This window comes from Halichoeres trimaculatus, unplaced genomic scaffold (genome assembly GCF_033239565.1).
Source record: "Halichoeres trimaculatus isolate MK-OKI-2021-1 unplaced genomic scaffold, fHalTri1.1 fHalTri1_scaffold_8, whole genome shotgun sequence".
NCBI lineage: Eukaryota > Metazoa > Chordata > Actinopteri > Labriformes > Labridae > Halichoeres > Halichoeres trimaculatus.
The window spans coordinates 29,230,364-29,255,280 of NW_027437186.1; the positions used below are offsets into that span (position 1 = coordinate 29,230,364).

General features: G+C 42.0%; 3 protein-coding genes across 22 annotated transcripts in view; all 3 read right to left on the minus strand.

The window, feature by feature from the left end:
* dst (dystonin) overlaps positions 1 to 24,917 on the minus strand; it is a 119,098-nt gene that overhangs the window by 56,642 nt on the left and 37,539 nt on the right. For all 20 annotated transcript variants that reach the window (XM_074675157.1, XM_074675156.1, XM_074675165.1 and 17 more), the window contains 27 exons: positions 17,816 to 17,982; positions 17,615 to 17,727; positions 17,331 to 17,437; positions 17,109 to 17,228; positions 16,788 to 16,883; positions 16,577 to 16,704; positions 12,956 to 13,049; positions 12,315 to 12,469; positions 11,756 to 12,227; positions 11,540 to 11,668; positions 11,330 to 11,407; positions 11,081 to 11,242; positions 10,798 to 10,902; positions 10,537 to 10,632; positions 10,332 to 10,457; positions 10,085 to 10,237; positions 9,840 to 9,994; positions 9,626 to 9,752; positions 9,340 to 9,523; positions 8,074 to 8,231; positions 7,803 to 7,981; positions 7,573 to 7,711; positions 7,300 to 7,493; positions 7,055 to 7,217; positions 6,893 to 6,976; positions 6,059 to 6,166; positions 5,867 to 5,965 (listed from right to left, as the gene is read on the minus strand). In XM_074675157.1, coding sequence (XP_074531258.1) covers positions 5,867 to 5,965; positions 6,059 to 6,166; positions 6,893 to 6,976; positions 7,055 to 7,217; positions 7,300 to 7,493; positions 7,573 to 7,711; positions 7,803 to 7,981; positions 8,074 to 8,231; positions 9,340 to 9,523; positions 9,626 to 9,752; positions 9,840 to 9,994; positions 10,085 to 10,237; positions 10,332 to 10,457; positions 10,537 to 10,632; positions 10,798 to 10,902; positions 11,081 to 11,242; positions 11,330 to 11,407; positions 11,540 to 11,668; positions 11,756 to 12,227; positions 12,315 to 12,469; positions 12,956 to 13,049; positions 16,577 to 16,704; positions 16,788 to 16,883; positions 17,109 to 17,228; positions 17,331 to 17,437; positions 17,615 to 17,727; positions 17,816 to 17,982 — 3,891 coding nt within the window. The remainder of the gene's footprint in view (positions 1 to 5,866; positions 5,966 to 6,058; positions 6,167 to 6,892; positions 6,977 to 7,054; positions 7,218 to 7,299; positions 7,494 to 7,572; positions 7,712 to 7,802; positions 7,982 to 8,073; positions 8,232 to 9,339; positions 9,524 to 9,625; positions 9,753 to 9,839; positions 9,995 to 10,084; positions 10,238 to 10,331; positions 10,458 to 10,536; positions 10,633 to 10,797; positions 10,903 to 11,080; positions 11,243 to 11,329; positions 11,408 to 11,539; positions 11,669 to 11,755; positions 12,228 to 12,314; positions 12,470 to 12,955; positions 13,050 to 16,576; positions 16,705 to 16,787; positions 16,884 to 17,108; positions 17,229 to 17,330; positions 17,438 to 17,614; positions 17,728 to 17,815; positions 17,983 to 24,917) is intronic.
* On the minus strand, positions 18 to 2,964 carry LOC141794724 (uncharacterized). Its single transcript, XM_074675177.1, has 2 exons — positions 2,337 to 2,964; positions 18 to 2,243 (listed from the first exon to the last, which is right to left on the minus strand). The coding sequence occupies exons 1-2, from the start codon at positions 2,856 to 2,858 to the stop codon at positions 192 to 194; spliced, it is 2,574 nt and encodes an 857-aa protein (XP_074531278.1). The 5' UTR covers positions 2,859 to 2,964; the 3' UTR covers positions 18 to 191.
* On the minus strand, positions 2,917 to 5,558 carry LOC141795168 (uncharacterized). The gene is made up of 2 exons (XM_074675958.1): positions 3,008 to 5,558; positions 2,917 to 2,921 (listed from the first exon to the last, which is right to left on the minus strand). The coding sequence occupies exons 1-2, from the start codon at positions 5,226 to 5,228 to the stop codon at positions 2,917 to 2,919; spliced, it is 2,226 nt and encodes a 741-aa protein (XP_074532059.1). The 5' UTR covers positions 5,229 to 5,558.

Below are 24,917 nucleotides of genomic sequence, written 5' to 3' on the forward strand. Positions count from 1 at the left end.
AATCAAACAGATGGGTTGTGATAAGTTTGTTATCGTAGTTACAGAAGAAAAACACATTGCGGATTATCCTGACATGGAGAGGTGATGCAAAAATATACATTTCAAATTAGTTAGTGGGATGAAAACAACAAACAGATTCTCTGTTTTGCAGTTTTATGTGATAGATAAGTATATACCACAATGTTTACTGTTTACACGCCCAAATATAATGAAAAGTAGATCGGGCTTCCAACACCATGAAGCTTCATGGCCTCTAGTAACCGTAACCCTGTATGGCAGTCGTACACACTTCTCTCAAGCGCCTCCTTGAACGTGATTTTTCTCTTGGTCTTTGGACAGGTCAGGCTTTTGTTTAAGAACTTCTCCTCTTTGAGTGTTGTGGCAGTGGTTTTGTCGATAAGGCCACTTTGGATGACCTCCTCAAGTGAGACTCTGTCATGGGTGTCAGGGTTTATAAAACCTCCAGTGAGGAGCTGGAACTCAATGCAGCGGAAACCGGCATCCTTTGGTAGGAGGTTTTCCTGGATCGCCTTAGGGATGGGCAAAACCTTGGAAGTCTTGGGGTGGACGATGCCGTTGTAGGCTTGCTCAAACTGTTTCAGCTGCTGGCTCAAAGGCTCATCTAACAAACCTCTTTTAAGAGCATCAGCGATGGAGACTTTGTCCCCTGAAGTGGGGTCGCAGATTCCTCCAGTGCAGGCCTGGGCCTCTAACAGCCTCAGAGCGGTGGTTCTATCAGTGAAACCCTGCTGAAAACCCTGAAGTATGGAGAGCCTCCTCCTCATGGAGACATCCCAGAGACCAGCAACTGGGCTGTGTACATCTTCAACAACAACCATTCGTGAAAATATGATGTCCGCAATCTCGTAGATGCTAAGAATCCCGTTGCGGTAGCTGTCGAACTCTGATGTTTCAAGGTAGCGCTGGCTGACAGCAGACTCTAGGCAAAGTTGTCGCCCACTTATGGCATCAGTGATCATGTGACGGTGGTTTCCACTGGCTTCAGCGCTGGACGTCTCATGCCATTCACATTCATGCTGTGACAGGAACATGTAGGTCCTCTTGTCGATGCGACCGCTTTTAAAGGCTTCGTATGCTGACATTTCAACGCCGGAGCTGCTGCTGATGACGGACGCCCTGTGGGAGCTTGTGGGCGAGTTGTTTGTTTGATGTCCCTCTCCGAATGGGTAGAGTAACACGCCACCATCCACGTCATAGATGCAGGTCTTGAGTATTTCAGAGTAGTACGCCTTCTGTCCAGTGTCAGGGTTGTGAAAACCTTTGGGGTTATTTGAGGAATCATACAGATAACGCAGGAACTCTTCACTCACAAGACCCTGATCCACAGCAATGCTAACTGGCACCCTGACCCCAGTCTCTGGATTGATCAATCCCCCAGTAGCTATCTGGACTTCAAGGATCTTCTTCCCTCTGAATCTGTCCAGAATCCTTCCCTCCATCGCTTGAAACACAGACAGCTTTTTGCCTCCATGGCTGTATCCACTCACAGCTTTCTCTACCTCCAGGAGTTTATCCTTCAGCCCTTTGTCCACCATACCTTTCTCCACAGCCTCATCCACCGAGTGTGTCTGTCCTGTGCTCAGATCTGTGAGGCTTCCTGTTGCAGCCTGCGCCTCCAGAAACTCCAGAGCATATGTTTTGGCTAAGAAGCCTTTCTCTGCAGCTTCAAGGAAGGATAACTTCTTCTTACTCGACACAACGTAAACCCCGGCAATGGCTGTGGGTTTTCCGCTGTACTGAGCAAGGGACGCTTGCACCTCCTCCATCGTGATGAGGCCTTTATCTAACTTGCGTAAAATCTCCCTATCCAGCAACTTAAACTTAATTAAACTCTGAAGAGTTTTGGAGTCTTGGGACTTTTGTGACGTTGAATATATCGCACTTGTTTTGCTTTCACCAGCAGCGGCTTTCTTGTCCAAAGTTTCAACCTCATTTATCTCATACGTTGTTGTTCTGATGACTCGTGTTCTAGTCTGTTTGTCTGTGAGTCCACACAGAGCCAGGTATCCCTGCGCCGTTGTAGATGTGGGCTCTTGGCTTTTGGTCCCAGTTTGTGTGTCTTTTTGTGTTGCAGTTGAAGCTTGATACACAGAAGTGTTCAAAGTTTTCTTTTGAGGTGAATCATGGAGACTTTGGCCGGGAATTACTTCCTTTTTGTCTTGTTTGACAGGATCTGGTCCTTTCAGATTGCTTTCTTTCATTGTTTTTGTTGCTGTTGATGTCTGTGAATGAGACACAGGAGGATATTCTAAGATACAGAAAAAGCTTACATGAAATAAACACAAAAAATTCATTATTGTGATTTTTCTCCATACCTCTGAGGACACTTTAGATTTCAGTGTCTCATCCTCCCAGTTGCATTTCGGACATCGATACAACTGCGCTGTCTTCTGCATCCCTGTTGATCCTGTCTTCATTAAAGCTGCTTCATTGTCTTTTCCATGCTGATGAACTGTGACTTCCTGTCTAATCGTCCTCTGGTTCTTCTCTCCATCCCTCAGCCCTGAAAGCTTCTCCGACTGACTCTTAATTTCTCTGACGTACACTTCTATCTGCTCCTGAAGAGATTTTGCTTCCTTGTCCTTCAGAGCCAGTTTCCGCTCACTCTCTGCCAACAGCTGTTTATACTTCCCTGACTCATCTGACCGCTCTTTGCTCTGACCCTGCAAACTGCTTGTTTTTGAGCTCAGCTTCATTTTTTCATCCTCGAGTTGGGCAATTTGTGATTTCGCTTTTGAGAGCTCAAACTCAAGTTTCGCTCTTTCCTGCTCCAGTTTGGTCTCCTGACGGCTTGTAGTCGACTGTTTGGCGTCTTGTTTGAAATACTTGTTTAGCATCTCTGCTAGCTCTGCGCGGTATGACTGCGGATTTGAGTTACCGCCTTCCCTGAATATCTCAGACTGAAGTACAACAAGTTTCTTCTCAACCTCGTTCTGCACTAGCTGCAGCTGCCTCTCATAGCCCTCTTTCTGCAGATCTAGCTTACCTTTCAGCTCCTCTAACATATTCTTGCACTTCTCCAGCTGATCCTCCATCTGTCTGGCTTTGAGCTGCAGAGCAGAGTTCTCTCTTTGCTTTTGGTCGGCTTCTCTCTGAGCTCCCTGAAACTTCTCTTTCAGTGTTCTGACCTCTGACCCTAACAAAGCGTTCCTCTCTGCCGCCTCTGCTTTGTCTCTCTGAAGGATCATGTTTTCGTGTTGAAGGTTTGATCGCGAGTTGTCGGAGCTGGCAGACGTTTCTTTCATCGTCGCTCTAGTTTTCTGCAGTTCAGTCTCGAGCTGGGATATCTTTGATTCTTTGGCCTTTCGTTCTTGGGTCTCTTTTCCCAACTCATCCTTCGTTCTTTGCAGGGAGGTGCTCAACTCTGAAATCTTAGCATTCAAAGCTTCTAGCTTCCTCTCTGTTGTCCTCTTGTCGTTCTGCAGAGCAAACATCTCATGCTTTAGGTTGTCTACTATTTTCTCTGAACTGCTGTTTACACCTTTAAAACTGAGCTTTTCAGTGAAGAGCTCATCTTCTAGGGTTTTGACTTTATTGAGATATTTCTGACTCTCAGCGGCTTCTTTTTGCAGCTCTGCCTTCTTTTTCACCAGCATCATGTTCAAATCGTTTATTTCAATATTTTGCGCGTGGATCTTTTGATTTGCAGACTTTTTCTCGTCTAACACCGACGTCAGCTCTGATTTCAGTTGAGATATCTCATTCTCGTAACTGACAGTTTTTGAAGTCAGTGATTTGATTTTCTGCTGTAGCTCGGTCATTTCTCTAACCTCCTCGCTGTAATCCTGCAGTTTCATCTGAAGCTCGTGATAAGTCTTGGATTTCTTATTCAGCTCCTCCTCAAAAATCCTGACCTGACCTTTGCTTCCCTCAGCCTGAGACTTTAAGATCTTCATCTGCTGATCTTTACTATCCATCTCCATCGTCACCTGATCAAGCTTAGCCCTGGCGCTCTTCAAATTCATTTCCATATCCATGTTAGCGTGCTTTAACTCGTCCACGTTTTTCTGCAGCTGTGACGCCACTAACTCACTCTTTTGGATTTCTGCTTCGAGGTTTTTACATTTGAGGTGCGACGCCTGCTCAGACCTCCTCATGGTGTTGTTTTCATCATTAGCTGCCTGAAGCTGCTGTTTCCAGCTCTCTACCTCACTCTTTAAAGACTTGATTTTCTGCTCAGAATACGATCTTTCTTTCTCTAATGACTCTATCTGGGTCTGAAGATCTCTGATATCACTTTCATTTGAGGCATTGATCCTTTTCAGATCATTACATTTCGTCTTCAGCTGATCTACCACCGCCTGCTTGGAAGCTACCTCTTCTTCTAAGTTGCTTATCTTGTAACTGTTTTCCTGCTCCATGGAGTTTTTCTTGTGCAGATCTCCCTGTGTGATTTTTAACTGCTCTTTCAGACCTTCCACCTCGGTGCTCTGGAAGAACGTGGTTTGCTCCAGTGAAGACTTTGCTCTAAGAAGAGATCTGATTTCCTCCTGAAGCTCGTTGACGGATTTCTTCATCATCAGTGCGTCCTGCTGGACATCCTCGATTTTCTGCCTCATGTTGTTCCTCTCAGCTTCCATGTCCATCTGCAGTTTCTTCACTCTGTTATTGCTGTCGTCTAAAAGCTTTTTGTAACTCTGTGCTTTCTCTTCGGCCATCTCTGCTTTCTTCTGGACCAGCTCAAGTTCGTCTTGTTTCTGCTGAAGGGCTTCACCCATCCTTTTTTCGTTTTCTTTGACCACAGACACCTCAAGCTCACTATAACGTCTCGCAGACACCACATCACCTTCACCATCCAAGCGTTGGTCTGTTTCCTCCTCTATGTTTAGTTCTGTTGCCAGTTTGGGGCTCTGTTTCTTTACCTCTTGGTCTTCTTTTGTTTTCTTTAGAATATCTTCTAAGTTTTTCTGAGCGAAGGCCCACTTGGCCTCTAACTGCTCAATCATCTGTTTAGCATGACTCAACTCCTCATCACCTGCAGCTTTATCTCTCACCGCTATTTCTAACTTGGTGCAGTACTGCTGAACTTCATGCTCGAGCTGGGATTTCTGAAAGGTGAGATCGTCAATCGTCTTCTGTTGCGTCTCCACTTCTCCTTCCAGCTCCTCCAGCTGTGCTTGTCTTTCATCCAGCAGCGCCTCCTGTTCCACGATCAGCTGTTTAAGATGACTAACCTCCACTTCTCCTTCAGCCTTTTCCAGGTCCATGCTCTCTTTCCTTTTTGCATATTCTGCTTTGTCATGAGCCACTCTGCTCTATAATGCAAAAAAATAAGTCATCCACCACATCAGATGTACTTCAAGACTGTAAAAAAGTGATGCATGGATTTTCTTATGTCTTACCAGAGTGCTGCAGAAAAATCAAACAAACCCTCCAGGAATGACTGTCAAGGTTTCACAACCAATAACAATCTCAGATTAAGCCGCACTTGTTACAGCTTTGTCAGAATATTTGCCAAAAAAAAGTTTGCCTTTACAATCAAATATTTCACATAATGCCAAACTCCTGGAGAGGTTGTGTTTCTGTGAAAAGATCTACATGAGAAAAACTTTCTGTCGATGTACAAAAAGTCTCTCTCCTCCCAGCGAGTCACCGTCACCTGTAACAGACGCAGCTGTTCATGCACACATGCTCTTCTTTTGCTTCCTTCAGTGAAGCAAATATTCAGCCCCATGGCGAAACACAAACAACAACAGAAGGAAGAGGAACTGTGCAGAAATAAAAGAGGCAAAGCTGGATCTAGAGTCAACGTTAGAGCATTATAAAGCCCCAGTAAGTCATATAATGCCGCACAAGCTGCTTTAAGAACATAAAGGCATAAATTACTAAAATATCTCTCCCTCACCTCCTCGTCTTCGGTTCTTTTCAGCGTCTCGCTCGCAAACTTCACATACTGCGTCATGAGGGTCACCAGAGCTGTGTAGCGAGTCCGGAGATCCATGAACTGTTTTAAAACAAAAGAAGAAGCTTCTTGTTAAGATGTGTTTTGTACAAAGCTTTAATCTCCTGCTCCAAAAGCACTAAAGGATGTTTTTACCTCCTGCTGGATGGCATCAGAAGTGCTCTGCATCCTCCGTTTCTTAAGGGGAGATTTGTGCTGAGAGTCGACCATCGCTCTGAAGGTCATCAGCTGAAGTTCATAATCCTGAAGGGAGAGATTCATGCAAGGTTACACAGCTACTCTCCTCAAGGCCCTTCTTCTGGCTTACAAAACATTGACAAGTACAGCTTCTTCCTACCTCGGGCCCCTCTTCCAGGTCTACACTCCTACTCACCCACTACACTCTGCTTCTGAAAGACGCCTGGTGATCCCAGCCCAGCGTGGCTCTAAATCTCTAGCCAGACTTTTCTCCTCTGTTGTGCCCAAATGGTGGAATGAATTACCTAATTCTTTACAATCCACAGAGTCCCTTTCTACTTTTATGAGATGTCTAAAGACTCATCTGTTCAGGGAACACTTAGGTTCTTAATCTGACCCTTTTCCTCTTTGTCTTCCAGGTTAAAATGAGTCAGAAGGTCTCAGACCCAGCTCTTAAGTAAATTTTCAGCACTAATGACTGAATGTTATTGAAGGCTGAACTGTATTGTTGCAGCAATTTATTGTGGTTAGTTGGTTAGATTATTCTCTATTATTTAAAAAATCCTCCTGCACTTAATGGCAACACCTGTAGCCAAATGACTTACAGCACTTTGTCACACTAACTAGGCTTTTCCTTCTGTTTAAATTCTTGCTTGTGTTGTGCGAACTGTAGAACTCTTCAATTATTAGTTTATATCCTCACCTAACAAAACTGGAGTGGAGATAACAGCATTTCCTAGATGCAAAGATTTTAAAAATAAACCATAAGAAAGTTTTAAAAAACCTTCCAACCTTAACTGCAGATGAGTACTGCTCTGAGTACTTCTGACACTCATCGATGGTGCCCTGTTTCTGCTCCATTTCAGCAACAAGGACCTGAAACAAAACATCTGTTATAAATCTATATATCTAAACAGTCTAAGTCTTGGTGTAAAGAATTAAATCTTTCTCTACCTTCTGTTTGTTCAAGAGCTCAGCCAGCGCCTTGCTGTCCTCAGGTTTGTTTTCTTGCGCCTTAAGCTGTGCTGCTTCCATCTCTCTTGCCCATTCATCCAGACTGCTGAAGGAGTCTTTGTAGTGTTTCAGAGATTTGCTGATGCCATCCAGGTCCCTCAGCCTGAAAAGATTTGAGTCAAGAAGAAATCCTCCCATTGTTGACATTTAAACATGAAATCTCTAAAGAAGTTGTGGAGACGAACCTGCTGTCGATCTGGGAGTGAATGTTCTGCCATCTCTCGCTCAGCTGGTCTGCTTTTTCTTTGTGCCAGTCCAGGTCGAAGTCGCGCTCGTTGTGGGCTTTAAACATGCGGTCGCTAATGACTCGTGCTTTCTGCAGCTCGTCCTCCATGTCATGGAAGACTTCCTGCTGCTCGTCGATCTCTGAGCGCCATCGCTGAAAACACAAAGAGAAAGGTCACTGAAAGCAAATTTTAAACTTGCTTAAGGAGACGCTGAATCCCACATTTCATTACCTTCAGAGTTGAAATGACCGACTCAATGGACCTGACGTCAGAGCTCATGGCGTCTTCCTCATACAGTTTGGACTCATAGGCTTTAACCAGCGCCTCAGCACTTTGACTGTGCTTCACCACTAAGCTGACGGTTTTCAGTCTGCAGAATAAAGAAGATTTATCAGTTCAGGTACTTTAATCCCATTTAAAAGCCACTGCTTCAACTACTGACAAAGAAGAAAGTGTCTTACTTGTCCATGTAAATGGAGGACATAGAGTAGACTTGGCCCATGCTCTGAACAAGGACAGCGAGCTCTGAGGAAAGCTTTGGCACGGAGGGAGAACCTGCAGCCTGTCTGATGAACACCTCACACTTCTCCTTCATCACATCAAGATCCCCTTTCAGCGTGTCCAGTTCTGCCGTCTTATTCTGCAAAATGACATGTGGAACATCACAAGTTCACTAACAAAAAAAGTTAAAACTACACTACTGATATGATTGTGTATACAAAAGATGAGTACCTGATGCTCAGTGATGCGCTGCAGACTCTGATCTAGGTCGTCTCTCTCCAGCGGCGTGCGGAGCTGCCTGATCAGGTGTTCTTCGTGGGCCTCGAGGTGCATGCGGAACTTTCTTATTTCGGAGATGTAATGGTTGTACAAAGACTCCTCGTGTTCCTCTGTGGAAGAGACAGAGAAACTCACGTTAGCCAGGAACATTAAGGAACATTTAGTTCTATTTTAACTAAATCAAATAAATAATAATATATAAAAATAATAAAATAAATACACAATCAAAAGAAGAGGAATGCCAAACCCATGTGGTTCAATACATTAACCAGCAACACAAAGACACACCTCTAGATGGCATCGTTATCACCGGTGGGACCTGTTGCAGAGCACCCAAATTATTACCTCCACCAAGGAGGTTATGTTTTTGGGAGCGTTTGTCTGTCTTTTTGTTTGTCTGTGAACAATATAACTCAAAAACTAGTGGATCTTGATGAAATTTTCAAAAAATGTTCAAAATGGGATAAGGAGGAGGTGATTAAATTTTGGAGGTGATACGGATCACTGTCTGGATCCAGGATTTTTTTGAAGGATTCTTGATAATTGTGAGATAGATCCAGTTTCACCATATGCGTATATAACTCCACGATGAATGGTCGGATTGTTTTGCAAAACAATACAAGGTCACATTAATTTCTGACAGATGTAAAAGTATTACCCAGATCCTGGCAATATTCTGGATACTAAGATCCGGAAAATGAAACATGTACTTGGTCATTATAATTTCCAACACTGCTAGGTACAGAATTATTGTAAATAACAAACATGCAACTAACACCAAATTGTAGCAGACAGTCTGCTGAAAGGGAGTATAACATTGAAAAAGGACTTAACTGTTGCGTGACAATCACAATATGCTTGGTGGAGGTCTGTGCTCTATGAGTGCTTTTCAGTCATTTGAGTCCTGTTTACCATCCAGACCCCTTTTACCTGACTTCACTATCCAGCAAAGTATTCCAACTTTTCCCCAACACAATCTGCTCTATCTATTCTTTTAACCCCTCCTCTTCTTCAAACACCATCTCAATGTTTGATTTTCAGTCTGAGCAAAGAACCCCATCTTTAAAAAAAAACCCTCTTAATTACAGCTCAAAACAAAATTCCAAAAGGCATTAACTAAAAGCTTTAAAGGCTTAAGATTCATGTGTTCCCCTCAGGATGTTGTTTCCAGCTGGATCTAGCCATGGGGGGGGGGGAGTAAAAGAGTCTGACTCTTGCCTCTTTCTGCAGATCTGAGCAGCTCCTGGTAGTACTCCTTGCAGGCCTCCACGTCTCTCTCGAGCTGGGAGCAGTCAGCGACGGTGAAGATCTCCGACTCCTCGCTGTCTTCCAGGAACTCATCGAAGTGGGACTGGAGGTTGCTGAGGACCTGTTGATGCTCACCTGGCAGCATTGTCTTGATCTGCACAGGTGAGAGAAACAAAAAAGGTACAAAAGTCATGAAAAAGAGCTTGATTAAACTAATGATCAGGAGCTGTGTGGTAGATAAAATATTCAAACATACTGAGGACACATTCCAGTTGCGGATGGCTCGTATATCAGCCATGAGATAATGCCAGGACACCAGACTCTTCATGTTGATGTGAGAGTGGTGCCACAAGGACAGAACGTTCTGGTACAACTGCTCCGTTCTACAGGAAAAAGAAGACAAATCAATAAGAGCACAAGCATCCATTTACAGTCACTTAAACCAGAGTACACTTTACTTAGAGTCTCACTTTGTGGCCATGTCCACAGCCTCTTTGTTTGGTGGTGGCACGGTGAAGCAGACGGAGGGCACCATTGCTTCATTCCCCGCCGGGTTGATGACTTTCCACTTGGCCCGGTGGGAGTTATTGGCCAGGACGCACTCATCATCTTTAAAAATGGTGATCTAAAGAGAAATGACGTTAATAATCAAATCTTTGATATAAACTGAGATCAAATTTTGATGTAATGAGGTGCAGAGAGCCTCAGTGTGTACCTCTATCTGTCGATAATCACAGATGGCTTTAACAGGGATGGACGACCTCACGGGGCTCTCGGGGTTCCTGGGTCTGAGCTGCACGATGCTCTTTGCTCTACCCACTAACCCAGCTACAGTACTGCGGTACTGAAGAAGCTGCTCTTTCTCATCCTGCAAAAAGAAAAAGAGTAAGAAAAAGAGCAAGAAAAAGAGGTTGATGTCTTGCCAAAATTTTCACATGCACACTCAAAATCTCTAAGTTTACCATCGACTCCTGAACCAGATCCTCCAGTCGGTGCAGGCTGCTCGTTCGATCACAGCTGTACTTTCTTTGAATGGCATCCTGCAGGCCCTTAAGGTAGTCTATGGACTCTTTGGCATCAGTGAAAAACTGCACAGGAAAAAAAAAGAGTGAGTGACGAAAAACTGTGCTTTCCTGAACTGACTGAGACAAAGAGCCAGCAGCTCACCTCAAAATACACAGCGTTCTCCTTGAGGTGTTGCTCTACGCATGCACAGAGCTGCAAAATCCAGCTCCACTGAGTCTGCATGGCAGCCCTGTATGCCTGGAGGACACAACCAAAAAAAAAACAGGCTGGAAAATTACAAGATTAAATGAGCTTTCAGTCATTGTGAAGCTGTATGAAGGGTGGAGACGCTGCAGATCATTTTCATAATTATAAAACTGACCGCAGAGCTGACGGTACAGAAACAGAGCACGCAGGGCTTACTTCAATGGTGAGCCTGGCGGGGTGGTTCTTGATCAAAAGGCGCTCCGCTTTGTCCTGCACAGACTTGATCACTTCCTCCTTGTCATCCAGCTCCCTCATCAGGTCCTGTGTGAGGGGATTAAAATGAGTGTCTTTGGCATCCAGGCGTGGTCAGGGACACGGTGCTTTATGATCTCAAATCCCTCCACTGAGATTAGTATCAGTTTGCGCAAGAATCCTGAATAAGCTCCTGTTTGTTTTTCTGCCTGCATGAAGTCAAAAACATAAATAAAGACAGACTTACCGCATGGTAGTCTCTTTTCTTTGAGATGTGGCTGTTGCGATCACTCCAGTCAAACGCCACCTCCTCCTCCTCCTTCTCGTTCAGCCAGATGAGCTCCTGAGTCGCCTGGGACACAAAGTCGTGCAGGCTCTCCAGGTGGCTTTGGCGTTCTCTCGAACAGCTCTGAAAGCAGCAGGTAGAAGTGAGTGAGGAAAACAGAAGTCACACCAAAAATAAATTTTTGGACTGGGTAGCTTTCTGACTACTTACCAGTAGCCTGTCATACTGCCTTTCCAGTTTGTTGAGTTTGTCTGAGTAGTTTAGTTTCAGGGGAATGGTCATCTGAATCTATGAAAAGAAACACATTTGGGTTTTTTTTCTAGTTTTTCTGCAGGAACTTAGATTTAAATCAGTGATTCAGGGCATGCAACCACATCACTTCTTCACACACAGAGATCAAACTGAACTGTTACTACTCACCTCGCTCATTTTGGCCTCTTTGAGACTCATCTGAAATTCTTCTATAGCTCGATGCACACTTTTGTGGTTGTCTAAATGTGTTTCCACGCTTGGCAAATCTGATCCCCACTCTGAACGATCAAGTTGCATCTTCAAGCAAAATAAAAAACACACTTTGAAGCACTCTGTATGTTGCAAAAGTATGTTACAAATAATAAGCTCGTAGAGATTACTCACCTGCATCTCTTCCACCCAGTTCAATAGGTCCTGTACAAATTTCATGTTGACCTCCTCCTCTGTCATGTTGGAGTCAGCCAGAGAGGATTTCAGTAAGGGCTTACGGATCTGCATGTGTTTCAAATGCCTGAGGCTGCCCGGATCCATGCCGCCGCCACCGCCCCCTAAGTAGCTCTGGACTGAGGAGGGCTGCATGCCAGGGGTCAAGGCAGGAGTCAAGGATGGGGTGAGGCACGGCGTAAGGCTAGAGGTGAATGTGGACCCTGGGGTGCCTAACCCCCCAGGAGTGAGTGCAGGAGTAAGGGCTGGTGTCAGGCTTGTGTTGATGTTCTGCGAGAAACCAGAGTTCAGGCTTTGCGTGATGCCGGAGATCATCATTTTGGTTTGTTCTGTTGTCAGAGTGCGACCTTGGCTGTACACAGAGGAACACTCAGCTCTCAGGACAAGGAGGTCATCCCGGAGTTTTGATACCCTGCATTAAAAAAAAAGAAACACGATGAGATTATTGATCATTGGACACAAGATGTGCATCACATTTGCAAGCAGACATGTCCTCTACCTTTGGACAAGCTGGTCTGCAAAGGGGAATTTCCCATCCAGGAGAATCTGGATGTCGACCACTTGTTGTCTGAGGATGTTTTCACACTCCAAAAGGTAGCCGGCGATCTCCGCTTCATGCAGGAACTGGATACCAGACTCAAGACGCTTTGCATCCTTACAGGACAAAGAAAGAGACTCAAACTTTACACACTGCAAAAAACTGAAATCTTGTCAAGGGATTTTGTCATATTTGAAGTAGAAAATGTCTTTTTAGACTTAATACGGGCCACATTCACCTGGCTAGTCCAGAAAATTATTTTCTTTCAAGTTATTTAAAGACAAAAATGAGGTCTGAATTGCCTGTAGCAAGTCAAAATAGAAATTTTAATGGAAAAAGAGAAAAGTGAGGTGGATTAAAACATTTTTCTAGTTCTCAAGCAAATTTTTCTTGTTCTTCTTGACAAACAAGTCAGACCTCATTTTTGTCTTTAATTAACTTGAAACAAGGCATTTTCTGCATTGACCAGTTAAACGTGACTAATATCGAGTATAATAAGAGGATTTTTACTTATAAAAGACAAAAACACTTGATAAGTTTTCAGCTTTTAGCAGTGCACTGTTTCATTTCAAGTCAAATTAAGTCGTTTCCAGACAACTTACAGACTGCAGGGCAGTTCTTGCCAAGGCCAGCTTATCCTCTCCGTTAACACAGTCCCTTTGGACCCTGTTGGCAATCTGCTGCAACATCTCAAGCCTACAAAAACAAACAGAAAATGAAGTTTGTTTACATTTGTTGTTGTATCATTAAGAAGAATAAGAAAGAAAAACATAAAAGCAAAGCAACCCGTCACTTCACCTGGATCCAAAAGCAATGTTGTTATTGAGAAACACAGAGCTGTTAATCTGTAAAGGCTCGCTGATGAAGGCGTCATTCGAGACGAGGCTCGTGAAGCTGCCATTGGCAGACGATACCCCGCTCAGATAAGCCATCTTCCCTTTGCTTCTTTGAGCCGTTCAAACTGCTGCTGCTACATTTCTCTCCCTAACAATCCATCTGCAGAGCGCCCGGCCTCCACCCAGCACTGACAGTCAGACTGCAAGCATTCACAGACCAAACTGATGGGGTGGCTTCCTCCCATGCTCAAATTTATAGAGCCTCTGCCAGGTGAGGAGCGTGTAAAAAGATCCCACCCTAAAATAATCTGCTACCCTCGGGGGATGAAAATTAAACAGCAAGTTGAGACAGTACACCTTTGTGCAAGCTGAGACTGTACAAAGCTCTCTGCCTATCTGCTCTAATGGCTTTTTGTACCAGTTTGCACCACACCCAGCTTTCATGCAGTAAATATGCCGTGTTTTTATGCTGAGATGGTAAACTTGTCCAAACCTTTGCCAGCTGGGTATGAAAGAGGGGAATTTATGTTCCTTGGAAATGAGATCTACGCTGCAAACATTGAAAACAGAGTGCAGGACAGAGCTCAGACACCTGACTGAGCTTGCCTCGGGAGAAAATACACTTTAATAAATCAGAAAATATCTTCACTGAAGAATGCAATGACATAAGATTTACATACTTCTGTTTTTGGCGTTTTTAAACTCCTGCTATTCGAAGCAATAGATAACAGATTCTGTTCATGAGCTGCAAACAATGAACAGTTATTTTGTTTGTGTTTAACTCTCTCCACAAATCACTTGATCCTCCACAAAAGCAGAACAAACTCCCTTTTGTTTGCAAATAGTGCAACTGGATGTGCACAAAATCGGATTAATACATTAATTAAATCTTTGCACAACAGCTCAAAATGCTTGGACAAACGAAACTGTGCAAAGGTCAAATGAGGGGATTTTCACCTCGGTTTGGAAAATCAAACCCAGATACTATCACTTAGTGTTTGGTTTCATGGTTAATGTTGGTGAGCCTGACACTTGATTCTACACCAGCCTCAGACATGCTTCACTGACTCATGTGCCACATTAAATCCACAGAGATTATGGAAACCACCGCATATAAGCATCTCTTCCTCTAGAATGTAAGCACCTGCGTTTTGCCTGAAGCAATCACCCAATTTGTCTTTTCAGTCACCAACTTAGTGTCTCTTAAACAGTTCCATAAATCTCAAACCTGCAATTTAAGCTATAAACGTAACATAGATTAGACCTTTACCTACAGAGCCACACCTCTCTCAAGGGGAAAAAGAGACCCCACAGTACGCAGCTAAGTTCTCAAACATCATCAGAATAGGCGTAGCTAAAAATGCAGAATATGTCAGAATAAAACATTGGAGACCCAAATCTTACAGGAAAGAGAAGGAAATATGGAAGTTGTAGTAAAGCAGATCTGTCTCAGTTTCCCTTTCTTTTCATTAGACATGCACCGATCGATCGGTGCCAATTTCCTCAATTTCGGGGGATCAGTGATCAGAGATAAGAGGTAGGTGATCAGCCCATCCTTATATATGAAACTGATCTTATATACCTCCAGGAAGGTCTGACAGCCAGCCTTTGTTGCTTTTTGCTCTAAGACCTAAAACTCATTATACTTTATTGATTGTTTGAGATAAAACGTAAAAAAAATATATACTGTTTCAAAGGTATTGTTCAATGATTCTCAATAAAATAAGATTGGAACATTGAAGGTATATGTTGTCAGCTATGAAAAGAAGAAGGTAAAAATCGCTACCATCCCAAATCGCTATCGGCAGGTAAGGCTTTTTTAAGATTGGTGATCGGGGATCAGCCAGAAAATTGTGATTGGTGCACACTTACTTTTCATTGATACTTGATTATTTGTACGTTTCAATGTTGGCCAGAGATCAGATTCTTTGAATAATTCACAGGGTCATCAAAGATGATTATTTTGTCGTAATTCTAATTTTGCAGAGCCCATTTTTCACAACATGTAAGACCCTGACTTGGGCTTGGTAGCACAGCTGAGCAGTGTTTTGATGCTCCTTAGCTTTGTAATATTAGGTTATTATCAAACTTAGCTTGGACTGACTTACCCTACAAAGCATAAGGTGTACAAACTAAATAACCACAAGGCAGCAGCTCTTACACATATATTTTAGGGGTTGGAGGAAAAAATGAAAATCAGTATGTCAGGAGTTTTTGTTTGACATATTAAAATCTGAATTCTCTGTCAAAAAACAATTTTGTTTTCTAAATTGAAGTTCTTCATTTCAGTCTTTGTTTATAAACTGGATTGTAGAAAAGTTACTACTTTTCTCCAGCAGAGGGTAAAATGTTTCTCTCTGACTCACATGATGTGCATTTTATGTTAAAATATGGCTCCTGATATAGCCTGTAGACATTATCATCATTTTTTTACTTTTTCACATGGTCTGGTGTTAAAAAAGCAAAATAAAAATCTCAAAAAAGAATCCCAGCTTAAATCGAATTGGCATCCCAAAAATCGTAATAGATATGAAACGCAAGAATAGCATTTCGTCCAAGCTCTAATATATTTATCAACTGAAAGTAATTTCAATTCATTCACTATTTCTTTTAGTGATTTATATTTTTAAAAAGTGTCGTCAAGCATCCTTGTGCCGTCGATACAGACTGATCAAACTTCACCTGTCCCTCATATGTCTCTTGATACCAGATGATAAGTGGTCAGTTTTCTGCAGTGTTACTAGCTGCGTCAACATCAGCAAACCCTGACCAAGGAAAATGTTCTCCTTTAGGGGGCGATATGGGGAAAATATGTAAGGATGTTTTTTTATGGCAGGATCAGGATCTGGATTTTTTCAGGACTGTTTTACAGTTTACAGTTTCATTTAGCAGACGCTTTTGTCCAAAGTGACATACAACACAAGCAAGAACTTAGACAGAAGGAAAACCTAGTTAGTGCAACAACAGTGCTACAAGCTATTTGGCTGTAGGTGCTGCCATTAAGTGCAAGGATTTTTTTTTTTTTTTTTTGGGGGGGGGGTGTACAGTGATCAACAAGCCAGTTGCATGTTATTTGACCGGCAAACAACATTTTTTACCCAAAATATTTCTGATTTCGTCTCTCTAATGCAACCATGCACCATTTCATAACTATTATCTCATCTTGAGTCCTCTGATGTGATGATATACTTTGGTTTTGTTTGTGCACTTTGCAGGAAAGCAGCAGATTTAAGGCAAGTTAAAAAGAATGCACCTTTATGCAATGCAATGTTATTAAAGGGTAATTGACTGTTTTTACCACTGATGGGGGCGGGACTTAACACAATCTGTCTCCATTACATTGAGCCAAATACAACAGATTATCAGTATTCTCAGGCCTGCACATACCTCTCAACCTCAGGCCTCAGGCTCTTCTCTCTTTCCAGCATAGCAACGATTAATTTCCCCCATTCCTTCTCCACATCATTGGGATGATGACCCGGGGGTAACTGAATACGTCCAAACTCGATCCACATCTGTTGAACATACCACAAAGACAGAGTTGATATTAATAGTGAATAAGACCATTCAATGCTGTCTTTGGTTTGTGTTTATATACCTCGAGCATTTTGTAGAGATTCTTGATTTTCGTCTTCTCGTTTTCTTTCAGGGGGATTTCATGTTCTTTAAACTGCAGATACTGTGTATAAAGTGCCTGGAAGAGAAGACGGATAAAACCATAAAAATATACTTCCCCACAAGTAAAGATCTCCAAGCATGTGTCCATGCTCTACTCTTATCTTTCTCCTGTCACAAAAGCTCTCCCTCTGTTAAACGTTATTGACTTTTTGCAGCTGATGCTCTGCTGCTCTCTTGTATCCTTTCATATAACTCAAAAGAAGCTTGTGTAATATAAAGCTTCTAATGATGATGAAATTACCTTGAGTTCCACAGGGTTGTTGGGGAATGATCTGTCTGACATTATGGCCACGTTGTGTTTGATCCACTGGCTGAGGTATTTGATCATGTTCTGGTACTCCACCCATTTGATATCGACATCCTGCTCAGAGAAAGCGGATCATCATTATCATTAAAGCTCCGCTCAGCAATCTCACTTGGATTGTGGGTGGAGTTAAAAGATGATGCAGTGTAATTGACTTACATTAGGACTGACTCCGTCCACACCGTCAGGGACTTTGGGAAAGGCGTCGTACAGCGTGGAGACGTACGTAATGACTGATTTCTCATCAGGAGACTGAACGTCTACGTCTGATGAGGAAGGTAAATACCAAAGGTCAGAAATGCAACACGTGACATCGTCTCTGCTCAAAGAAATTTGACTTGAAGCCAAAATTCAACTGCCACTCCACATGATTCATACACCTAAAGGTTAAAGGAGGGGTTTATTTTTCAGTCAAACCAAACAGGAATGTGCGTGAATCCTACCCTCAGGGTCCAGCAGTCTTGCCACCCCCAGCTGTTCAGCTACCCCAAACGCATGCTCCAAATTTGATCTGTTGGTCTGTGTCGACACCCGGCTCATGTCGACCATGTCCGGCCTGCATTGCAGAGAAAAAAAAGACCAGTTAAACAAGAACGACTACAACTTTCAGTGTGCTTTTTTCTTCTCCTGCAGCGTGAAAATACCTGTATTTATGAATGATGGCATTAAACAACCGTCCATCCCTCCAGGAGGTTGTGAAGTTGTCACATCGTACTCCTACGTAGCCCTCTGTTATCTGCTTGGACCAGAGCAGCAGCCTTTCCTTGGCTGTCATGTCCTCGGACTCTCCTGTTACATGGATCTCCGAGATCTGCCAGGAGTAGATGTACATGATTTAAAATAAAAGAATAAGAGAGAATCTAACCTCCAAAACTAAGGACTAAACTTGTGAAATCAAAGCTCCAGTTAGGAGTCTTTAGCTGGTTATGAAACAGACATAACTCATAATAATCAGATTCAGGGTCTGGTTTCTTAATTTGTACCCGCAGTCAATTTATCTCAATACAAAACAACATCAGCATGAAACCACACAAGACTGTGAAAATCAAGAAATCATTGAAACACTAAAACATAATTTAAAAGCATTCCAGCTCCACCAATCAGGATTTAAATGAGAAGAATTCAGATTAATAATACGCAATTGACCTCTGGTATTAAAGAAAGGTAAAAGCAGGTATAAAACAACACATCATTTTCTCAGCTTGGTGAAAGCAGCAGGAATAAAGTTGTTTTTGAACCACTTTGTTCTAAACTTTGTGACTGCAAACCTCCAACTGGAGGAAAGAAGCTAAAGCTTAGAGCCATAAGCTGTTGGATCCAGATTTAAAGATTACCAAGGATGGATATTTGTTTCTAATATTTGGGTTGAATTTAGCATTTGAAAGTATTGTGCATGATGGCTATACAAGTCTCCATGAGTCCTGTAGTGTGTTTGTGTGACTGTGAGAGCGATGATAGGCAGCCTTTACAGCAGCTGTGATTCATTGTGCTCAGCAGGTTTGATGGTGGAGATAATGTTTTCCAACCACATTTCAGAACTTTATGCATTTGTTGTTCTTTTGGAAAGTCAACCAGAATGTGGCAAATAAATCTCTCTGTTACAGCAGCCAGCATTTCTGTGAATGCTTTGTGGAAAGTGTGTCAATCGAAACTCTTATCCAAAATGAACATGGATGCACAAAACTGTTTTTTTACGACTCATTTGGGAGATAACCACTAATGATTTTTTTTTTCAGCACGAAAAATTGCAGATATCATCAAATCTGTTCTGTATTGGAAGTCGTATACAGTATTATAGTGCATACTCTTATCACATTTGTTATGTAATATTTATTTTTTGTGCAAGAAAAAGAAAAATACTTGCCTATTCATCATATATGCTTTCAAACAAAATAGCAAAAATAGATACATCCTATTCAAACCTGGACGATGCTTTTTATGAGACAATCATAACAATATCCACAACCAGGACAAATTGACAAAATGACATAGTTAGTGAGCATACCCTGTGTTCACAAGGAACATGTAAGAAGTGAAACCGTACAACAATTAAACCCAAATGAAATAAAATGGTTCACTCTTTGACAGTGAATGTCCCTAAATTAGTCAGCTACATGTACCACATGTACAGACAACTGCTTACATTCAAACTTAACTTAAAACAGGAGTTAACTATGTGACTCCTCAACTTCCACTGTGCAAACAAATCACAAAAAAGTGCAAAAATAAATGCAGCTTGAGTCCCACAGAAACAAATGGGTGGGCTCTGTCTATACAGCACATTTCTATCAGCTACAAACACTGTGTAACAGAGAGGTGATGCACAAACAATAAAAAAATACAGAACATATCAGCTGAGGTTGGGCATTTAATCAAATAAGCAGCAGCCTGTTACTTATTCGGGTATTATATTGAAGGATATCGGTGTGTTGACCAATATTCGATATTTGATTTCTAAGCCAATATTGAGCCATGCAGATAAGTAACAAACAATAACAAACAATATTGTGCATCCCTAAAAACTAAGGGTAGATTAGCATCAACATTAGCTAACCATAGTACCTGTCTGATGTGCAGGTACGCATAATCCAATCAGATCAGCAGTCTATTTTACCATTTGATTTACATAATTTCTCTGTTACAGATGTGAGAACAAACCATGTCACCAAGGAAATCGACAAAATAGACCTGATAAAAGCGTGAAAAAACAAAGCCATCAAGGTTCAACTTTGTTCATCTGCGTTGAAGTATGTGTGAGAGTTTTCTGAAACAGATGACAACCCTTTTGGCACACAGCTCCATAACTGACTAATCTTTCATCAATGATGGTCCCAAAAGATGGGTTCAAAAGCAAACAAGACCATAATAATAAAGACTGACATCATTTAGTGTAAAGTTATTTTTGAGGCCCCAAACCTCTGCTGAGTGAGTAAAAGAGAAAGTAAACAGCAGCATGCTGCAGAAAAAAAAATCCATTTTCCTCAGCAAGTAGTTTGGTGGATTGGAAAATCCAGGTTCAAATATGTATTAGCACAAAAAAACAAGTTCTCACAGAAGTTCCTCTACCATTACTAGAGAGGCAAAATCAACACTCTTTAAAAAATGTGCAATCTATCGCCAAAAAACCCAGAAACAAAGCGCTGTACTTTCATATACGTCTTTATCTTAAACTATGAAATCAGCTAATGTGAGAAGAAGAATATAGTCTATGAAAAACAAAGAAATGTATGGATTTCTCTAATTACTGGTGTGAGCTGGGTGTAAATGGGATAAATTACCATCCCCAGCTCTGTTAGCACATTAAACATGGAGAATGCTAACATGCCACATGTTTGAGATACAGAGGTGCAATAAATTACTCAACACTTTACGATGTGCTGTACTGATAATTATGGTGACCTGAAACAAGTAGTGCCGCTTCACCAGTTTGCTGGCATATCCGCTTTGAAGCATATTCATTACGTCTGAACAGCAGCCTTTATCTGCAGCTCAAACACACGTCACGTCATCTATTTGATTTAAACAGCTGAAGACTTTTATCATCCTGATACCCACAGCATGTGGTGGAAATAATGTTTGTGATCAGAATATGTCATTTCAGTTTTAAATACCAAGAAGCAGAAACAAAAAGAGAAAAGGATTAACTTTTGACAACCAATTAATCAATCAATCCATGCTTATTGTTCCCAAAGGTGAGACTGGGTTTACAGCCCGGTGACATAAATCAAAGAAATGACAAGACAGTGAGAAATGAAAACAAAACCTGATGATACATTCACACACTGCAGCTTAAGCAGGATGACTAAAAGCAAAACTGACACAAGCCTTTTAGAGGAAACATCTTCTTTAAGAATCCCCACAAGACCAGCTGATTCAGACTGTATTCACAAAACCTGACACTTTCAAAAGGTGGTGGTTTTGTCCACTCAGGGTTGTGGTTAAAAGTACATGGATATATTCTCTCACTTTCTGAACACTGACAGCTTCTCTAAGACACTCCATGTGTCCAAAGCATGCAGCACCTGGACCTGGGATCAAACTCCAGACCATTGGACTGAGAGACGAGCGACTGAGACACAGCTGGCCTGGTTATCTCAGCTTTAGTGAAACAGAGATGTAATCTTAATGGACACTTAATCAAGACTGTTAGAATCATGTTTAATTACGAAAGTAAAATTCACTACAGGTTAGATAAGACTTGAACAAAATGTGGTCACAAACAAAGCGTCTCTATCTCTGAATTTTTACTATAAGACACTTGGTTGTAAAAGTTACTAGCTACTGTTTGTTTACCACAGACAGAAAGACAGACCAAGACATCAATAAACTGCACAAACTAAACAACTATTTATTTAGTGAAAATAAAGCCCTCCTGAGACCTTAAGAACAGGTAAGTCCAAAGTCAGACTTGAAGTCCACTTTCATACCCGCCTAACTTTCATCTAACACTGCAAAATTCAAAACTTATCAAGTGTTTTAGTCATATTTTAGTTAAAATTGTTTTATTATACTTATATTAGCCAAATTCAACTGGTCAATCCAGAAAATGTCTTGTTTCGAGTTATTTAAAGCCAAAAATGAGGTCAGAATTGCTTGTAACAAAGAAAAAAAATCTGCTGGTGGAACAAGAAAAATTTGCTTGAAAATTTGCTTGAAACTAGAAAAATGTTTTAATACAAGTCACTTTTCTCTTCTCCCATTGGCAGATTTTTGTTATCTTGCTACAAGCAATTCAGACCTCATTTTTGTCTCTAAATAACTTGAAATAAGACATTTTTCTGGACTAGTCAGGTGAATGTGGCTCATATTAAGTCTAAAAAGACATTTTCTACTAATAATAAGACAGTAAACACTTGATAAGATTCCAGTTTTTGCAGTGTACAATATATTAATTATGGTGCTGTAATAAATCATGTTTTGTAGTGTCAAGGTCACAAACCAAAACAAAGTATATATGTTGACGTCTTACCTAGCTACATTTGAACTGTGTATAGGCCACATGCATAAAGCTATAGCTCTGTACATTCTGCAAAAAACTCACCGACTCTTACAGCTGACGTCTTTAAATGAATGGATTTATCATGATGGGAAAATGTGAGAGTTAAAAAAACACATAAGATGACACAAAAACGAGATTAAAATGACAAAATGGAGCAAAAAAGGCCAAAACTAGTGCATGAGAAAGAAGAAATTTAGAAATATTTGTGTCTAAAAAATGTTGTTTGCAGGTCTGATACAGCAAGCAATGCTGATAAAATCCTGATTCTGCCAGAATAACACTAGTCTGTAATGATGGCACAAAGATGATTGACCACACTTAAAAAACAAAATTGCACACTCCTGCTGGAGAAGAACAGTAGCCTATCAAAAAACAGCATGAGAAAAGTCACGAAGCAATGATGCCAAGTCTATAGCCACAGAGCTACTACCCTGATACAATGAATGAAAACCCTGATAACCACTGAAACCACCAGCAGATTTCATAACGTGCAGATTCCCAAACAAAGCCAAAAACTCACAACTTAAAAAAAAAAGAAGTATAAAAAATATTAATAAAGAGAAGACCAACAAGCAGTGAAGGAGAGCATGAACAGAAAAGGACACACCACACTGATGACATAATGCTGAAACAATAGGCTTTTCTGATGGGGTCTAAAATTATGTAATGAATTAATTAAATTAACAAAATGAACAAAAGCTACTTAAAATAACTGATTTTTCCCAGTAGACTGTTTCTGCTGAAGTTACGCCGCAGTAACAGTCCTTCTTAAATCACAGCAGCACCAGGTGTTGATCACACGTTTTAGGTTTACCTTGTGTTGGCTGGAAATACATTTGGCAGCAGCAGGGGGGTCTACGTAACCAGAGCCCGTGATGGTCCTCCGTCTCCTCCTCCTGTTTGCCTGAGAGCCCCATATAATCTTGGCAAACGTTTCCTCACTCCCATGTCTGTCGTTGGCCCTCTGAGGCCGCAGCATGTGCTCCACAGCTCCAAAGCTAACGGCCCTCCTTAGCTGTCGCTGAAGCAGCTTCTTCACAAGCAGACCGTCTTTACCCGAGCCTCCCCGGGAAGCTGTGTTAACACATCGAAGCTTTCCCACCACATTGGATCTGCTTCTGTCTGTTTGTTCTGTGGAAATCCTTCCTGACCTGTACGGTAACTTCCTGCTATGAGATGGATTACAGGGATCTCTGAGGATAATAACCGGTACCTCTCCGACATAAACCCCTCTGCTGATGCTTTCTTGCCTGGATAGCGGTTTCTCCACCTGTAGGGGTTTCTCCACCTGTAGGGGTTTTTCAGCTGCCTTTGTGGCCTCATCAGGGCTTTCTTGAGGCTCCTCTCTTATGCAGATGGGTTTGCTCTTAAAATCCTCACTTTGAGGAATGCTGAGAGTCTCCTCAACCTGAAAGTCTGATCTCCTCTTCTTTCTCTGAAAGTAGCGGCGGCCTTTCAGCTCTTTCGAATCAGGCTTCAGTGGAGCTTTCTTGGGGTCAACGTAGCATTCCTCTTTAGGGCCTCGGACACAGCCGCAGATGTTTCCCATGGCTGACAGTCAAACAATCTCTCATCCATCGACAGGGTTGTAAAGCAAAGAATCCACTGATTACAGCTTGATCCGAAGAACAATGTCCTGCTGAGAGTAGGCCATTTCACAGACAGCCCGGCAGCTGACTCCACTCAGAGCAGAGTTTAGTCTCTCCCTTTCATTCACTCAGACTCCCAGCTGAGAACCGGTCAGCCTCTCTGTCTCCCTCCCTCTCTACTCGCGTGCTCGCTCTCAGGTCTCTCCTCTCAGACTGGAATCCTTTCTGACCTTTGAAACATTTCTCCGGCTTTGCTAATCCAGCACAAACACCATAAATGAACACACTGACAAGGCCCCACGTGTTTGCAGCTCTCAGCTGGGCGAGAAGCAAAATGACGAGTGGACAGACCTGTTTCTGGGCTGGATCGTCTGCTCTGTCTGCACAGTAAACATGTGTCACGTCACGGCTGCCTCCTAATATTTGTGTCTGTAATGAGGGGTGAAGGAAGGACACGGTTTAAACTGCAAGTGGTTTCCCGCTGATGGCCACCACCATTATGCTGTGAGAAATTTTGGCTCAGCAAGTTTGGCTGCATGAAGCGAGCAGAGTCCCAGCCGGTCAGACAGCCTTTGAAAACCAGGACAGCGTAGGTCAACGAGAGCAGCAGGAGCAGGGACCAAATCCCAGCTGGACAACAAAGTGCTTTCACTTTGTCTATTAATCAAGCTACGTACAATGGCCGAGCCAGAGGTCGGGTTTAAGTCCAACGGTTTAAACAAACACTTTTATCTGAGCAGATCACCACCGCTGCAGTTCACAAGGGGGAAAATATTCGGACCAGGAAGTGATTCATTCTACAAAATCAAAGCCGAACAGAAGGGAAGCACTAGGATATCATAAAGTAGAATATAAACACTTTAACAGAGAAAATGAGCAGCATGAGGAAGACTAAATGAGCCTCACAGCTCAACTAAAAATAACAGTGTCACTATGAGTCATCTGAACACCAATGAGCTTTCCCTGAAGGTCAAAGTCACCTGACAGACACACAGTTCAAACTACAGCAAGCAGCTCACCCAGGCTCTTATTAAAACCAGTTTACTGCAGTTTTAAGGTTATTTGAGTCAATCATACATCCAGAAAAATGAAGATCCAAAGGGATCTGTGTAATGTATCAAGCTTTACTTTGTTTACTCGACCGTTTTAAGAAACTGT

Coding starts and splice junctions, on each gene's coding strand:
- LOC141795168 (XM_074675958.1), bottom strand. CDS start 5,228: ATGGACCTGGAAAAGGCTGAAGGAGAAGTGGAGGTTAGTCATCTTAAA.
- LOC141794724 (XM_074675177.1), bottom strand. CDS start 2,858: ATGCTAAACAAGTATTTCAAACAAGACGCCAAACAGTCGACTACAAGC. Junction 2,244..2,336: donor AATCTAAAGTGTCCTCAGAG/GTATGGAGAAAA, acceptor TCTCATTCACAG/ACATCAACAGCAACAAAAAC.